The 17,911-nt window shown below is 39.4% G+C and overlaps 2 protein-coding genes across 5 annotated transcripts in view; one reads left to right on the forward strand and one right to left on the reverse strand.

The window, feature by feature from the left end:
* Positions 1-7,654, forward strand: part of ATAD5 (ATPase family AAA domain containing 5) — a 47,885-nt gene extending 40,231 nt beyond the window's left edge. For 2 of the 3 annotated variants that reach the window (XM_045488035.1, XM_045488037.1), the window contains exons 19-23: positions 992-1,172; positions 3,055-3,236; positions 4,576-5,441; positions 6,120-6,278; positions 6,383-7,654. In XM_045488035.1, the coding sequence (XP_045343991.1) occupies positions 992-1,172; positions 3,055-3,236; positions 4,576-5,441; positions 6,120-6,278; positions 6,383-6,461 (1,467 nt within the window). In that variant the 3' untranslated portion in view covers positions 6,462-7,654. The remainder of the gene's footprint in view (positions 1-991; positions 1,173-3,054; positions 3,237-4,575; positions 5,442-6,119; positions 6,279-6,382) is intronic. The other variant, XM_045488036.1, reaches the window with a different exon arrangement.
* Positions 7,655-9,132: 1,478 nt separating this feature from the next.
* Positions 9,133-16,969, reverse strand: TEFM (transcription elongation factor, mitochondrial). 2 transcript variants are annotated; one of them, XM_045488039.1, is made up of 4 exons: positions 16,590-16,969; positions 15,410-15,873; positions 12,104-12,253; positions 9,133-10,017 (listed from the first exon to the last, which is right to left on the reverse strand). In XM_045488039.1, the coding sequence occupies exons 1-4, from the start codon at positions 16,639-16,641 to the stop codon at positions 9,580-9,582; spliced, it is 1,104 nt and encodes a 367-aa protein (XP_045343995.1). In that variant the 5' UTR covers positions 16,642-16,969; the 3' UTR covers positions 9,133-9,579. The 2 variants fall into 2 exon arrangements, with proteins under 2 accessions (XP_045343995.1, XP_045343994.1); XM_045488038.1 differs by having other exon boundaries at positions 16,611-16,737.
* Positions 16,970-17,911: the final 942 nt, after the last annotated feature.

Consider the following 17,911-nt stretch of genomic DNA (forward strand, 5'->3'; position numbering starts at 1 on the left):
TTCAGTTATCTTCTGCTCAGGTTACTCTCTTGTGCCTTCAAGTAGTTTGTTTTTTATATTTATTTGTTACTGATTGTAGAGTTTATAGTTATTACTGAAGGCAAGGTTTGTCTGATAATAGGGTCTTTGTTATTGAAAGAATTCCTAGTTTGTGGGAAGCAAAAGTCCCAGAAGTATGCAGGAGTAATGTATGCACATAAAATAAAGTCACAAATTTAATAGAGAAAATCTTGTAATGGTCTTGTTAACTTCAAGGTAAAAATGCTAGTGATCTTGTAAAATATGCAAAATGTAAATACAATTTTATTTGTTTCAGCTTTTGAAGGTAAAAAGCTTTCCATAAACAGCGGGAAGAGAAGAGTATATGTTTTGTCATTTTACAAAAAAATATTATAGCAATATTGATGAAAACGCTAAATAAAATGAAAATTTTTACTCGGTCCATTTATTCTTAAGAAATTACATGGGTTTTTTGTTTTTTTGATTTTTGTTTTCATTTTGTCTCATATTCCTTGTTAACTTACATGTATATGTTTGTGCATGCATTGATATAATTTTCTAACTCTGGCTTTTAAAAATTATATGAGTATTTTTTAGTATTGTAGTATTCACATTGTTTTTCTTCTATAGTATTCACATTTATAATTTTAATGGCTGTGAAATATTCCATCAAGTTGTACCATTATTTAAGCTTAAGGGAATTTCTCAAGGTTTAATAACATTGCCTCCAGGGTTCGTGTTGGAAAATTTCCCGTAAAAGTTTCCTTACTGTTTTTAGACTGTATACAGTTAATAAAATAAGTATACGTAAAATCTTTTTAATTTAGAAGTATATTCCTTTATATTTTTCTAGATCAGTTTCACTCTCAAGAGCTAAGATATTGTGAATTTTAGTGAAATTTGTCCTACTTTTAGATATGTATTACTGATGTATTTCTGTTAACTCTACAATTCACCATGTTTCTTTTTTCTTTCTCTGTTTGTTGCTCAGCTAAATGTTGCCAGCTACCTACAGATGATCTGCTTAGCTGAGAACTTTAGAACTGATGTGAAAGACTTTGTAACATTGTTAACTGCAAATACTTGTGATATTAGAAAAAGTATCCTTTACTTACAGTTCTGGATTAGAAGTGGAGGTGGATTTTTAGAAGAAAGACCATTATCCCTTTGTCGTAAGTTGATCTGTTATAAAAGAAATTTCTATAAGGGGACCCTCTGTTAAACTATATGCTGTACCAAAATATCTGAAAGATTTAAAAAATTGTGAGCATCCAGAGATCATATTAATCTTGAAAATAAACCTACATATGTCAATTTAGTTGATTAAAATTTTATAAACATGAAATGTGGTTAGAGTAAACCTGCACATGGAACAAATTGTTACTTCTACATTTATAAGCATAGTTTCTTATAAACAAATAGAATTAAATATTATTTAGCAACTGATTTCCTTTTTCCACTTACTAAAAAACGTATTGGTGATTTTCCCCATATATAGGTTATTTTTGTCTGACTGTAAGTTCTCCTTTAGCTTCAATAGTCTATCATTCTTTTCTCATAAGAACTTTATCATTTCAGAAATGTTTTATTTCTTATCAATCTTTAGTCTCTGTTACCGAATTGAAGTCACAGACATTTATTGAGGACTTTCTCTATGCCAGGTCCTGTGTTTACATGAATAAGACATGCTTCCTTCCCTGAAGAAGTTCATAGTTCTGTGGTTTTCATGCTCCATAGTCACAGTTCTGTAGTTACAGATCCTGCTCTGGGAAATACACAAATATTTAAATAAAACCAAGGTGAAGTTCTGTAATATTAATCCCCTGTCAAGTTTTTTTTTTTTCTTTGATTAGTTCCAAATTTTAATGTGTTATTCTTTTTTGAGTTAGCAAACGTATATATTTAATTCAGTGTAAGCTTGGAGCCTTAACTGTTTCTTAGAAGTAAATATGATAAATAAGACACAGAAAAATCTTCTTATAAAAAACAAATTAGTAACTATTGCCGTATGACTGGAAATAAAATGCTATACCAAGAACTTTCAAAGAAAAAAAAACTATGTCATTATTTCTTTTCTTGAAGATTTTATATGCATTTTATTTCTGTCTGTCTTAAAAAATGCAGCTATGTACTCATTGGGAATTCAAACAGTACAGAAGTATGTAAAAGAAAAGTAAAAGGTCTCCCCCCTTCTTAAGGTTAGCCACTGTTAGAGCTTTATCTATGCATGTACAAATATTGCTACCTACTTATTTAGCAGAGTTAACCAATACTGTATGTACTGTTAAGCAATTTGCGGTTTTTACTGGAGAATGTGTTGTTAGTACGTACAGTTTTAGCCCTCTCTTTTTCACAGCTGCATGCTATTCCATAATAAGGAATGGATGTAACGTAACTTAATTAACCATCACTTATTAGTGGAAATGGAAGTTACCTTTTGTTGTCATTAAAATGTGCAGTGAATATCCATACACATATCCTTGAGCATATCTGTGAGTACTTCTGTTGGAGAGAATTCTAGAAGTTCGGTTGCTAGGCCAAAGGCTAGAGTACATTTGCATCCTGGTAGGTATTGTCCGGTTGCCCTCCAGAAGATAACTGGACAAATTTATGTTCCCAGGAATAGTTTATGATGGCTTTTTTACGTATACCTCTGAGAAAATTAGGTTGCCAGTTGTTTTAGTTTTGCCAATTTAAAAGGCGAAAAGCCAATGGTATCTTATTCTAATTTGCATTTCCAAGATCACTAGTAAAATTGCACATCTTTTTATGAGTTTATTAGATATTTGTATTTCTTCTGTTACTTGTCTGTTCATAGTCCTTGTGCTTTATTCTTTTGGATTGTTTTGTAAGCTGACCACCACCACCATCTTAACCTCTGTATGCTAGAAATAATGTTTGTATCATACTTTTTGTGAATTAAAAACACATGTGGAGAAGAAGAAAATGGGACTATAGGTCCAAAAGATGACAGGATCTTAGATTTTAAATAATTTTTTGCTGTAATTTATTAAAAATATAGATAGCTAAGATTTTCTTTTATTAATTTTGTAGGAGGAAATAGCAGAAGTGTTCAACTGGTTTGCTCTGAAGATGGCCCTGATTCCAAAAATAAACCTAAAAATACTAAAAGGAGCCCTACAGACCTTCCCAAATGTGACACTGGCTGTGTTGAGACCTTGTTTGGCCTTAAGAACATTTTTTCCCCATCGAAAGACTTATTTTCATTTCTAAAGGTATTTTCAATGTCTAGTGTAAGATACTAAATTTATATTCCTTTTCATCTTCCTAACACTCACTTCTGTGTTTTAAATCTTAAAGTTAGGGAGACCTGGATGGCTCAGTTGGTTGAGCGTCTGACTCTTGATTTCGGCTCAGGTCATGATCCCAGGGTCGTGGTCATGAGCATGGAGCCTGCTTGAGATTCTCTCTCAGGGCGCCTGGGTGGTATCAGTTGGTCAAGCATCTGACTTTGGCTCAGATCGTGATCTCACGGTTCATGGGATCAAGCTCTCTGTCATCAGCATGGAGCCTGCTTTGGATCCTCTGTCCTTTTCTCTCTGCTCCTCCCGTGCTTGTGTGTGCGCGCTCTCTCTCTCTAAAAATAAATAGACATTAAAACAAACAAACAAACAAAAGATTAAAAAAAAAAAAAAAAGGAGGGGGCACCAGGGTGACTCAGTCTGTTGAGTGTCTGAGTTTGGCTCAGGTCATGATCTTCAGGCCCCACATTGGGCTACTGCTGTCAGCCCGCCAACGCAGAGCCTGCTTCAGATCTTCTGTCCCCCTCTCTCTGTCCCTCCCCAACTTGCGTTCTCCCAAAAATAAATATTAAAAAGAATAAATTAAAAAAATTAAGATTCTCTCTCCCTCTGTCCCTCTCCCCCACTCTCTCTCTAAAAATACATACATATTTTTAAGAAATAAATAAATCTTCAGGTTAACATAAATTTGCCTATAATTTTCATAGATTTCTGATTTTAACACACTATACCACTTTGACAAACAGTTGATGGGTAATGCTCTAAATGCATATTATCAGATTTAGACTAGAATTTAGAAAGATTTCAGATTAAAAAAAGACAATTTCAGGAAAGTAGTTTTTAAACAAATGAGCGAACTATTGAATTGGGGTATAAACTATTAAAAATTTAATTCTTCAAATTTTAATAGTTTAAATGTATTTTTTAGACTCAGAACTATTTTATTATTATTATTTATTTATTTATTTATTTATTTTTAATGTTTATTTATTTTTGAGAGAGAGAGAGCACGAGCTAGGGAGGGGCAGAGAGAGAGAGGGAGACAGAGGATCCAAAGTGGGCTGTATGCTGAGAGCAGAGAGCCCGATGTAGGGCTCAAACTCACGAACCAGTGAGATGATGACCTGAGCCGAAGTCAGACACTTAACCGGCCAAGGCACCCAGGTGCCCCCAGAACTATTTGACAAATTAAGGGAGTGTAGGTTAATAAAATTATGAGAGGGTAGCAACTCATTACTTTTAAGATGGTCATATGGGTAGAAGAATGTTCAGACTATGTTCTAACACTTCTTCATTCAAAATTTTTTTTCAGCACAAGATCAGAACAAAGGAAGAATGGTATCAATTCATCCAGCTTCTTACAGAATTCCGAACACAGAATGTAGATTTCCTATATAGTAATCTTGAGTTCATTCTGCCATTACCTGTTAACATCATTCCAGAAACGGAAAACTTTTGTGGTTCATCAGGAAGTGTGGAGGACACCAGTGCAGCAACAAAAAATAAGAAATGTCTTGCTAGGAAACATTCTGAAGGAGAGAAGCCATTGAAAAAGCCACAAAAAAAGAAACAAAAGAAAAAGATGACAATTCTAGATGATAGTGACTTATTTGACTCTGAAGTGGACTTTTCTAATGAATTCCTTAGCCTTTCCCCTGTATCTTCTTCCTCAAATTCAGAAGAAAGCAAAGCCAGAGATAAAGAAAGCAATCCAGAGACAAAGAAACTAAACAAATGTTTAGAGTCTAACATTGAATCTGTTCCTTGTCCTCCTAAAACACCAGCAGAAAAAAAATGTTCTGCCCTCGTTTCTCAGTGTCTAAATTCTCTCACTGAGTTCATGGATAACATGTCCTTCTTAGATGCTCTTTTAAATGATGTAAGAGAACAAAAGGAAATTGGTAAAAATGACTTCAGTTGGACAAATGTTAAAAGCGGACTTTGTGATGAGTTTAGTCTCGAGACTACCGATGGATGGACTTCTCCGAGCTCTGGAGAATTAAAGGCAGCTGTAGAAGCTCTCAGCTTTACTAAATGTTCATCTACTATTTCAAAAGCATTGGAAACCTCCTTGAATTCTTGCAAGAAATCAGGAAGAGATCCAACAAAAGAGCTTACTTTTTATGTTTCACAAAAACGCAGCAATGTGTATTTCAGTCAGTCAGCGGCTAATTTAGAGTAAGTCTTGCCTCCTTTTACTTTTTATTTTTCAATAATAAATGATAAAGGGGAAATTATTAGTTTCTTTTTACTAATTTTGAAATGCTTGGCTTTATTGATCATGGTAAACCCTTAATATTAATAATGTAGCTCCTTTTAAAAAAAAAAAATTTTTTTTAATGTTTCTATTTATTTTTGAGACAGAGAGAGACAGAGCATGAGCAGGGGAGGGGCAGAGAGAGAGGGAGACACAGAATCTGAAGTGGGCTCCAGGCTCCGAGCCGTCAGCACAGAGCCCGACGCAGGGCTCGAACCCACAAACCATGAGATCATGACCCGAGCCGAAGTCGGATGCTCAACCGACTGAGCCACCCAGGTGCCCCAATAATGTAGCTTCTAATAAGACAGGGAGACCATCCTGATTGCTGGGAAGAAAAATGAGAGATTAGGAGACTCTTGAATGACAGGGAGTGGGGTTTTGATTTGCTGTGACAGATAGCAGGTAGCCATTAAAGGTTTTTTTCACTTGTGAGTGATTGATGTGTTGAAAATGATACAGTAAGTTAACCCGGAATCTAGTTAATCTAGTCTAGACCAGAAGCAAGAAGTGGAGACCAGAAGCTGGTTGTGTTTGGGATTGTTGCATTTTTATTAGACCTTAAAAGTAAAAAGTAATGCATTCCTTTTCATTTACAGCAGTGCCTGGAAGAGGATAGCAGTCATTAAAAGTGTATTTTCTAGCCGATCCCTTCTAAACCTGGGTAATAGACAAGCTAGTATAATTGAGTACTTGCCAACTCTTCGAAACATTTGTAAGACGGAGAAGCTAAAAGAACAAGGAAAAAGTAAAAGAAGGTAAAGAAAGGCTCTATACAAGTTACATTGTAGACAGCTATTTCAAGATTAATAAATATCCTCAGCTGATGATTAAATTGAATTGTTCCTTGTAATTTTGACAGGTTCCTGCACTATCTGGAAGGGATTCATCTTAACATTTCGAAAGAGACTGTGAACACTTTGGCAGCTGGCTTCCCTTAATGTTCACATTAACAATGCCTTGTACAGATTATTATGTGGTCCTCAAGACACATTTTTATATTGATCCATGGAAGAATTTATTTCTGAATGTACATTTAAAACAGGCTATTTGTATATTTTTTATTAGTGTGCAGATATTTAAAATGAAAAAATTTGAGTTACAAATTGTATTTATGATTGTGGTGGTATTTTTTTCTGAAATTTTTTATATTATCTGATTTAGCTTTGTTATAGTATTTTTGTATGTGAGTGAGCTGTTTCTAGAAGGGACAGTTCACTAAGATATTTCTAAAAATGTTTCAGTGTTAAATTAATCCATAATTTTTCTCTTACCTGTTACCTTTAATCCACCTCTCCCCAACCCAACCTTCAGTACTCTGTCAAGTTGTATATATGAATCATCTAGGTGGTGATCTTTAAAAAAATGAATTTATGCAATACAAAATTATGTAACATGCAAAAAACTTCCTAGGGAAGAAATTATGCGTCAGTTTTCAAAAAGTAACATCTTCCCGATAAATTTATTTTTAGTGTATTCCTCTGGCACATTTTACCATTGGATCAGCATGTTGACAAAGTGAAAACAAGATTATGAATTGTCATTTTCATAAATCTTTTTTAGCAACCATACATATGTGGTATCTTGTATATTTTGCCAACTCAAATCATTTGCCTTGTACATTTTTCTTGTATTTTTATATCAGTGATGTTTTATTTCATAAAGATATTAATGACGTTAATATATCTATTTTAGACAAAGTGCTTGCTACTCATCAAAATTGTAACAAGGGAGGATTCTACTATACAGGCTTTCTACATCATAGCCATCTCCATTTAAGGTTATGCTTTTGGAGAAAGTATATATTTTTAATTACAAGATTGTAAAATCCCACATTTTCACCCAAAATTATTTTTGCGATCATATAATCAGGTATATCTGAAAATAGTGTCCTATTTCCAATGTTTATATTATGTACTAGCCTAGACTTCAGTTACATCATCTGAATTATGTTTTTACCCCAAAAGGTAAGGATCCTAATTTTGTACAGATGGAAAATATTGTTGTATACCTGTTTACAAATGTGTATGAAGATATGTTTTTACCTCATTTGTTCAGTTTACTTTTTCTTGTTATTGATAGTATATGGATTTAATTAAAGGCTGAAGCTAAGAGGCTTTATGCAATGTTTAAATAGGTGTTCAGGTGTAATCCTCTGGGTAAATATGGGTATTTTATAGGTTTGGATATAGGCTAGGTCTTACAGGTTTCGTGCTTGTACAAGAGAGAGAATAGATCTGAAGTTTTCCGGGTTTTTAAGTATATGGATCTTTCTACTGCATACTAGTGTTCATTCACTATTTGTACATCACTTACCTGTTAATTTGGTCTTTTATTATTAGAAAATTCTGGTAATTCTCAGTAATTGAGAACCAAAGTAAAATAATTATAGAATTGTATTTAATAAGATCGAAAATCAGGGAACAGGATATTTTCCTCCCTAATAGGGACACATTTAAGATTTTTATTTAGGTTTAGCATGATTTGGGGAAAAAATTATGAATTCTTAAAGGTAGTAAATTCCTATAAGATTTAGGTCCCCTTTTGAGATAAAGTAACCAAATTCTGATGGCTTTTCAATACTTAGCATCTTATCCTATAAAGTCCTAAAATGAACACATTTTCACTTAAAGCTATTTCCAGGCATATGTGGAAGACAGAATGCCACGTATCTGGCATGAACAACTGGATGGCTGGTGAAGCTGTTTACTGAAGTGTAGAACAGTGGCAAAGTGGGGGGGAGGGAGATTTGAAGGAAAGAGAATTATTTCAGACATGTGTAGTTTGAGATATCCACAACATAGCCAAGGTGGAGATGTTTTTGTACAACCATACAGGTAAATGTAGAGCTTTATAAGTGAATGGCAATAGGTCTAGAGTGCAACCCAGATTCCACATATTTTATACATCTGATTTTTTTTTTTCCAACAAGTATATTTCACTTTTTAAAGGAAAAATGTATTGCTTTGACATCAAAGAGACTTGGGTTCAGGATTGGTGAGATAGAATGAGGGCCTGAACTAAGGCACATGTAATGTGAGATGCGGGTGGAAAATTAGGTGCTATGCTACTTTTTTTTAAATGTTTATTTTGAGAGCACACAGACACAAGATGGGGAGGGGCAGAGAGGGAATCCTAAGCAGACTCCACACTGAGTGTGGGGCTCGATCTCACCACGACATCATGGCCTTGGCTGAAATCAAGTCGGGATGCTATACTGACTGAGCCACCCAGGCAGCCCAGTCCTACTTTTCTCAAAAGATGGTCTGTCCAAGTAAAATATTTCAAAAGTGAAAAAAAATGAAGCTATTAGACAAAGCTTGTTTGTTCTGGGTTTGATAGACCGAGTTGATGAAAATCACCTTTGGAAGCAGTACATCGAAACCACATGCTACTTACAGAAGAAGAAGATGTAAGTTGTGTTCTCGGTTATAATTAGTGTTATTCCCAAGATGAGCACCACCCAGAAAAATCATTACTCCCTATTTTAGCAATATAACAATTCAGTCCTTTAGGATGGGATTTGCTTTTCAGGGGAGATAACTCTGTTTCTTGTTTTGGCTGTTTAGGGAGCATCTTACCATTTAACACTAAAACCCAAAAGGCACACAGTCTCTTCTAAGATATTTATTGATTTGGCCTAGGCCTATTATTGTGTGAACAATTCAACAGCCGAAAGTCTGACCCTAAACATCCAAATATAAACATGTTTTCTTCTCCATAAACATGGTTGTTAAAAACAGTTGGTTTTACAGCTTTAGAACTAATAAATACAATTTATTTATTTTTTAAAAATTTTTTTTAACATTTATTTATTTTTGAGACAGAGACAGAGCATGAATGGGGGAGGGTCAGAGAGAGAGGGAGACACAGAATCCGAAACAGGCCCCAGGCTCTGAGCGGCCAGCACAGAGCCCGATGCGGGGCTCGAACTCACGGACCGCGAGATCATGACCTGAGCTGAAGTCAAGACGCTCAACCCACTGAGCCACCCAGGCGCCCCAATAAATACAATTTAATAGATATAACAGAAGAGCCCATTACAGTAACCTCAGAATTTTAAGGTTCAGTATCAAAAACTGCTAATTCATAGAAGGCAATGGCTTGTAATAATGAATCATATAACTCTTCTGCTCTCTGTTGTTCAGTAGATGAAAACATCTGTCTGTAGCGGACGATCTTCTCTGATGGGAAGACTACCCGAGGCTCCTCCTTCAGTACAGACTCTGAAAGGAACTGCTTCACTAGTTCTTTTCCACTAGTCCGCGTGTCACCAATCATCAGCTCAAAGTGCTTCCCCACTCCATTTCGATTCATGCTCAGTACCCGGTGCTGGCCGTCCTGGACAAAAGTTTTATTTAATAAGGCATACAGCATGGCTTCCATGATATGAAAATGTAACAGTACAGGAAACCGAGAGGAGTTCTGAATTGAAAGCCCTATTTTTTCCAGAACATAGAGGTCAGCGTTAGGCATCTTTGAAATGACTGAAGAAATCTTAAAAAAAAAAAAAAAAAAAAAAAGACAAAATTAGTGACAAGAAATACTTTGTTGTTTGGGTCCCCTCTCCCATTTATTTTTTTAAATGTTTATTTATTGTTAAAAGGCAGAGCATGAGCGGGGGAGGGACAGAGGGAGAAGGGAAACAAAGAACCCAAAGCAGGCTCCAGGCTGTGAGCTGTCAGCACAGAACCCGACATGGGCTCGAACCCACAAACCATGAGATCATGACCTGAAGTCAGACACTTAACTGACTGAGCCACCCAGGCTCATAACCTGTATTTTTTTTAATATATAACTTAGGTTAAACTCCTGCTAACAGTTCTGAAGTAACTGAAAAAGCATTTAATGGAGGCCTCAGGACAGCCAAGTTCTAGTCATTGTTCTATCAGGAATAAGCTGAGCTAAGACAGGCCATCTAGTCCTCCCAAGTACTAGTTTCTTCATCTGTAAAATGGGCTTCATAATTTCTTTCTTCCTTTTTTTTGGAAATGTTTATTTTTGAGAGAGAGCACTCGAGTGAGCAAGTGAGCTCAGGGGAGGGGCGGAGAGAGAGGGAGAAAGAGGATCTGAAGCAGGCTTTCTGCTGTGCAGTGCAGAGCCTGATGTGGGGCTTGGGACTCACAAACCATGAGATCATGACCTGGGCCAAAGTCGGATGCCCAACCAACTGGCCACCAGGTGGTCCCCTGGGCTTCACAATTTCTAAAATCTGTACTAGACAACTTAACAGGCACCTGGGTGGCTCAGCTGGTTGAGCGTCCAACTCTTGGTTTTGGATCAGGTCATGATCCTATAGTCATGGGACTGAGCCATGTTGGGGTCTGTGCTGTGCGTGGAGCCTGCTTGGGATTCTCTCTGCCCTTCTCTCCCATTTGCTCTCAAAAGAAAAAAAAAATTTTTTTTTTTTAATTTTACAGATTAGACAACTTAAAACTTCTATTAACCTTTTAAAAATGTCTAGGGGTGGGGCGTCTGGGTGGCTCAGTGGGTTACGTGTCTGACTTCAGATCAGGTCATGATCTCACAGTTTGTGAGTTCACGAGTCCTGCACTAGGCTCTCTGCTCTCAGCACAGAGCCTGCTTCACATCCTCTGTCTCCCTCTCAAAAATAAATAAGCATTTAAAAAACTAAATAAAATAAGGGGCGCCTGGGTAGCTCAGTCGGTTAAGTGTCCGACTTTGGCTCAGGTCGTGATCTCATGGTTTGTGAGTTCAAGCCCTGTGTTGGGCTCTGTGCTGACAGCCCAGAGCCTGCTTTGGATTTTGTCTCTGTCTCTCTCTGCCCCTCCCCCACTCCGCTCTGTCTCTGAAACATAAACATTAAAAAAAAGTTTTTAAATAAATTAATTAAATAAAAATGTCTAGGGTAGAGCACAGAGTTAGAATAACTAGCCTATAATCAATCATCTGCAAATGATGAATCCCATCAGATGCTTGATTATACCAGTTTCCCTATGTGTAATCAGGATGGTAATTACTCCCCATCTCACAAGGTTTTGAAGACTCAATGAGACAATTAGTGACAGCATTTTTTTTTTTTTTTTTTTATTTTTTTAAATTTTTTTTTTTTTTTCAACGTTTATTTATTTTTGGGACAGAGAGAGACAGAGCATGAATGGGGGAGGGTCAGAGAGAGAGGGAGACACAGAATCGGAAACAGGCTCCAGGCTCTGAGCCATCAGCCCAGAGCCCGACGCGGGGCTCGAACTCACGGGACCGCGAGATCGTGACCTGGCTGAAGTCGGACGCTTAACCGACTGCGCCACCCAGGCGCCCCGTGTGACAGCATTTTTGAAAAACAAGCTTTATATAGGGATAAAATTCTGTAACATTTAGAATAATATATTTTAACACTGATTTTTCTCAGTATGTGCCTTTGACACATGAAGGTATTTCATGAACTAAATGAAGACACAACCTTTAAAAATCATAGGTGATGAAAATATGATAGGAATGGGTGAATAATAAGCACGCAAAGAGAGGCCATCCTTAGTGCTGTATTTCATTCCTCTTAGGACTAGAAAATCAAACTACACGAGGAGTTCCGGCAGGTGGGAATCTGGAGGTGCAACTGCTTTACCTCTTGTAAATAGACAGATGATAAGTATGTTCCTTTCATCAACTGGCAACACTCACTTTGCTGCCAGTCTAGCACGGCCAATTTACGATCCAGGTGAGCCCAGGCAATTCTTCTAGTTCCAAAAACAATGGATACGATACTATTAACTGCCTAAAACAAAAAGGCTGGTTTAATGACAAGTACAGACATTTTAATAGATACAAAATTGAAGCTATAAACTCAGAATGCCAAATTAGTTTCTATAACAGAAATATATTTACAGTTTATGAACTGAGAATTGTTAAAGAAATGCAGCAATAATATTTAAAAAACAAATAGTAGCAGTTTATAAACAAAGAACCTTTACTTATTCTCAGCGCCTTGCCCAAAATCGGCATTCAAATATTCAAATGTTGCTGGGGACTGTGCCAGGTACTGGGAAACAAGAAACATACCCATACATTGTAAGAAATGCCAGCACAGTTGCACTGTAGAGAGGAGACCCGGTCCGGGAAGACTGACTGGACTAGGAGAGTAAATGCTAAATGGGATGTTATTCCACCAGATGTCCACACAGAGAGGTTGTGTGACACCTCACACTCAGGCTGCGGTATGAGTGCAAGTGGGAAAAGTGCCGAGGGGTACGCAAATTTCTGCAAAAGCATCTTGCTTTATCCTGAGAGCTCCAGGAAGCCCCCAAAGCAGGTAACATTCAGGCACAACATGAGACATTTCAGAACCATCAGTAACTGCTGTGTGGAAGATGGACCATAGCAGGCTAGACTAGAGGTGGTACTGGTTAGGTGCCTGTTATATGACCAAGCATTAAGAATCGGGGGCACCTGGGTGGCTCAGTCGGTTAAGTGACCATCTCCTGATTTCGGCTCAGGCCATGATCTTGCGGTTTGTGAGATGGAGCCCGGTGTCGGGCTCTGTGCTGACAGTGCAGGGCCCATCTGGGATTTTGTCTTTCTCTTTCTCTTTCTCTCTCTCTCTCTCTCTCTCCCTCGCTTCCCCCCCCCCCCCCCTTCTGCTTGGGCACCTGCTCTCTTGAGCGCTCTCTCAAAAATAAACTTATAACAAAACTGAAGACAGTGACAGTAAGGACAAGAAATAGAGCAGAGATAATGGGGTAGAATTGATACGTGGGATGGAGGAGCTTAGGATAAATCCAGTTTTATTTCAGTGATTGAATGGCACCTGTTAAAGATGATGATAGTAGCAGATCAACTTGGGAAGGTTAAGGGGAGGTGAGTTGTTTTTTTATGTATTCCATTCAGGTTGCCTACAGGGCTTCTAAGGGGAAATGTGTAGTAGATAATTGGATATGTGTGTTCAACTCTGCATGAAGTCTGGGCATCACTTCACTCCCACACAGTTCATTTAGTTATATGGATATGCAACGTGCTCCACAGATACAAAGGCAGATAAGCAGGAACATTTTCTAATTCTATGCCCATCTCCCTTTCACTGCTAAGGAATGGATAAATATCCACTATGGGCAGAATAGTTTGGATGCCCAATCTACAAAATACAGGCCTTCTTTTGGTTCTTTTCTTTAGCTCAATGATTGCGGAGATTTACTGTACATAACAATTACTGCACCAGGTCACACACAGTACTTCACGGGCAAGATTTTTTTTAAGGACTACTGCATGACTTTTTCCATACAAAATAACTTTAGAACCTAACCCTCTAAATAAGATTGCAACTCCACTGTAGTGAGTATAAATAGTATTTGTAGCAAACACTTTGAAGGAAAATCCAACCCCTGAAAAATGTCGTTTGAAGTATGTTCCAGATCAACTGCAAGAGCTCTATCAGGAGTCCATGGATGGGCTTCATGAAACTTACAAACCCTCTGAAAGTACATGCAACATTCTATGTATACGTGTTTTTGTTTTCCTGAAAAGAGGTCCATAGCTTTCATCAGGTTTTCAGAAAGTATCCATAATCCCCCAAAACTGAGAACTACTGGTCTAGAAAAAAGTGTGCTTACTACTGGTATAGGATGAGAGAATATTTTATCATGTATTGTTACACAGGACCTAAGTCCCTCCTCCAAGGTTTAATGTCTGATGTGCCAAGTAATTCTAATATTTGTCTTAAAGTGCCTGGGTGGCTCAGTCGGTTAAGCTTCCAACTTCAGCTCAGGTCATGAGCTTGCAGTTTGTGAGTTTGAGCCCCATGTTGGGCTCTGTGCTGAGAGCCCAGAGCCGGACCCTGCTTCAGATTCTGTGTCTCCCTCTCTCTCTGCCCCTCTCCCGCTTGCACTCAGTCTCTCTCTCTCTCTCTCTCTCTCAAAAATAAATAAACATTAAAAAAAAGAAAGAGGGCACCTGGGTGGCTCAGTCAGTTAAGTGTCTGACTTCGGCTCAGGTCATGATCTCACAGTTCGTGGGTTCAGGCCCCACATCGGGCTCTGTGCTGACAGCTCGGAGCCTGGAGCCTGCTTCGGATTCTGTGTCTCCCTCTCTCTCTCTCTGCCCTCCCCTGTTCATGCTCTCTCGCTTTAAAAAATAAAAAATAAGGGGCACCTGGGTGGCTCAGTCGGTTGGGCTTCCGACTTCGGCTCAGGTCATGATCTCACCGCTCGTGAGTTCAAGCCCCGCGTCAGGCTCTGTGCTGACAGCTCAGAGCCTGGAGCCTGCTTCAGATTCTGTCTCCCTCTCTCTCTGCCCCTCCCCTGCTTGTGCTCTGTCTCTCTCTCACAAATATGAAAATGTGCTCTGTCTCTCTCTCACAAATATGAAAAATAAAAAAAAAAATTCAACATTAAAAAAAAATAAAAAATAAAAAAAAATAAAAAATAAATAAATAAATACAACACTGAAAAGGATTTGCTTTTAGAATGCTTTTTAAAAGGAGGTAGGGAGGGAAAGATTACGTTAAATCCTGCTGGAAAGACCAGTATAATGTTGTACAGTCACTCCCTGGCCATAACCATCTCTGCATCTTAATTTCTCATTACTCTCGATAGAACCCTCAGACACAGCCAGATAGCTTCTCAACATTCCTCTTAAATAAACCTTGCACAGACCTATTTCTCTACAACTGTTCTTTCTTCCTAGAATGCCCGCCTCCTCCAGGTAGCCTAATTCTCTCTCTCCAAGAGCCAGGTTGAGTTCTACCAGTAATCTGCCCAACAGTCACAGCCCACAGTTCCCTGTCCCATCCATTGCCAATTTACTATCTGTATATCTCATTCTTCAGTACTGATCACATACCAACTAAACTCTAAGCTGTCTTGATGCCCAGAATAGTGCTTTGCAAAGTATGTTCTCAAATATGTAGGCCATATAGCGGACATTAAGAAAAATGATATACCTTAAGTCTCTCTCTTTTTATCTCTGGTTTGATGAGCTTTCTCAAGAGCCGGTTGTCTTGGAACTTTCTTTTTTCCCCTTCAGTCTCTGGACAAAGAATGGAGTTACAAACTTGAATGGTAGTTTTGTACTGAAACAAGGGCACATTCATTAAACTCTCCAGATTCTGAAATGGCCCAAATTTCTCTCTGTGCTCTATAATATTGATGGATTTTCTTCCACGAAGCAATTTGAAAGCTTCAAGTTCTTTATTAGATGCTGTATTCAACACCTGCAGGATGGAAGCCTGCTGCTCTGAAGAGAAGAGCTTGTCAAGGGCATTTCCAGACTTCTTTGTATTTTCATCACAAAGAGCAACACTGGGAATAATCTTCTTAGGTGCAGTGGATTTTTTCCGACAGCAGGAATTATGGAGACCCTGGACCAAGGATGACCCTAACCGAACTGGAAAACATCGCCACCTTCCTGAAAGGAAAATTTAGCAAAATGTAAGTTGGAATGTCCTACTTCTCTTTAGTATTAGTTGTGGCTTCACCAGAGCCTTTGCAAAGTGACAGAGACTTTCCCATAATTTTAGAAGTAGTAGACCAAATTCACAAGAGGTGTCTTCTGATTTTTGTGGACAAGTCCTAAGTTTTACAACCTGGAAATTTTATGCCCTTCAATGTCTTCAACTGCTTAACGTTTTGGCATTTTTAACTTTAGAAAGATCCTTTTGTAATTACTATCTCTTGTTGAGAACATTTTCACTAGTTTCTTTCTCATCCGGGGGAGCCAGATAAAATTAAATTTTAAACGTGTGTAAGAAATGTTTCAGCTGAGTGGTAGATTGAAGGACGATTTTTGTTTCTCCGGTACACTTTTCGAGATTTCTACTATGACTATGCTTCTGCAAGTGCAAGGGCAAAAACTATGCAAGAAACAATTCTGTAAAGCCAATGGGAAGTCACTCTGACACTGCAGCCCCAGGAAGAAAATACAGCCAGAAGTCAGCAAACGGCCGTTAGAATCTGAACCGTCCGCCCGCCCGCCACCCAGTCCGGGAAGGAGCCCCTCGCGGACCCCTCCCCCGGGAAGCACAATCGCTCCGAGGCGCCTCTCAGCTCAGCGAGGACTCCAAGACGGAGAGCTGGACAGGGGACCCGAGAGAGGAAATATCCCAGGACAGACGGGAAATTAACCTAATATTCCAGGAACGCTACCTCCCGCCACGAGGAGACAATGGACGCTCATCCTCCAGGTAAAGCACCAGGTTCCCACAGTCCAATCTTCCTCCGTCGACTTCCGGTCCCGACGTGCTCCGCCCCAAAGTGCCCGGCCTCTCGGCGGAAAGGTTCCGGCCGGCGTGGCGTTCCGGCACCGGCGGGAGGTACGTCCGGCCTGAGGAGCGGGTGAGTTGCCTGTGGGCTGCGGACTCCGGGCGCGCTGCGGCCGAGGCGGTGTCTCCAGATCCCCAGCCCCTGGGCGGCCAGCACTTTCCTTCCACTGAGTCCGGGAGACGTTCTCGGCCCGGCCGGCCCCTGACAACCGCTGAGCCCAGTCTCTGGGATGAAAACGCCTAGGCCACTTCTAGTTTGTAGTTGGCAAGGTCCCTCCTTCAGGGAGACTCCCTGGGTTTATTCCAGGCACAGGAACTGATACGGCCTTGTGGGGGCCTTGCCTGGGGCTCAAGGAGCGGAGCCTGGTGGGGAGCAGAGACAGGGACACAAATAGCCCTATCTCTAGGCAGAAAGGGGCAACTGGGAGAAGCAGGGGGTCAAGGAAGGGCGAGGTAGGAGCAGCGTTCCCTTTGGCAGGGAAGGGGGGGGGGGGACATGAAGCTGGCACAAAATTTGGTTGGGCCTTGAATGCCGAATGGAGCAGTTAAATAGCTTCATTAGGTAGCCCGAAGCTACTGAGGCTTTTGTAGGGTCAGACGGGAGATGGTGTTTCTAGAAAATTGGCCATATATAAAAGTGCCAGACTGGGTTGGAGGTGGAAGAGGGAAGGAGTGTCTCTTCCCAAGGGGCAGGCAGCCATAAGGAACTGAACCTGGAAGGGGTAAGGAGAATGGAAAGGAAAGGATTCTGTCTGGAACATGGGGAGATTTAGCGAGTTTTGTGAACAACACAGAAGTCAGGAGGGAGGTGGGTTTTGAAGGGAAAGGGGGTGGGTTTGTGTTTTCATGAGGTGGTAATGTCTTTGTAGCTATTGTCCAGGAAGTAGTGGAAATGTAGGGACTTCTAAATATTCATAAGAAATACTCAGGAGAATTCTAGGAATCTTACCAATTCCTGGAGAACTTAGGACTGTAAAAAAGAAATAATCTCAACTTTTTGTGCAAAATCCTCCAAATCAAATAATTTCCTTTTTGCTTCTGGCTTATTCTGCTTCATGAGGTGTTATGGGTTGAATTGCATCCTTCAAGAGGTTGGGGGGAGGGGACAGGATCGGAAGCAGGCTCCGCACTGACAGCAGGGAACCTGATGGGGAGCTGGACCTCATGAACCGTGAGATCATGACC

This window comes from Leopardus geoffroyi, chromosome E1 (genome assembly GCF_018350155.1).
Source record: "Leopardus geoffroyi isolate Oge1 chromosome E1, O.geoffroyi_Oge1_pat1.0, whole genome shotgun sequence".
NCBI classification, from domain to species: Eukaryota; Metazoa; Chordata; class Mammalia; order Carnivora; family Felidae; genus Leopardus; species Leopardus geoffroyi.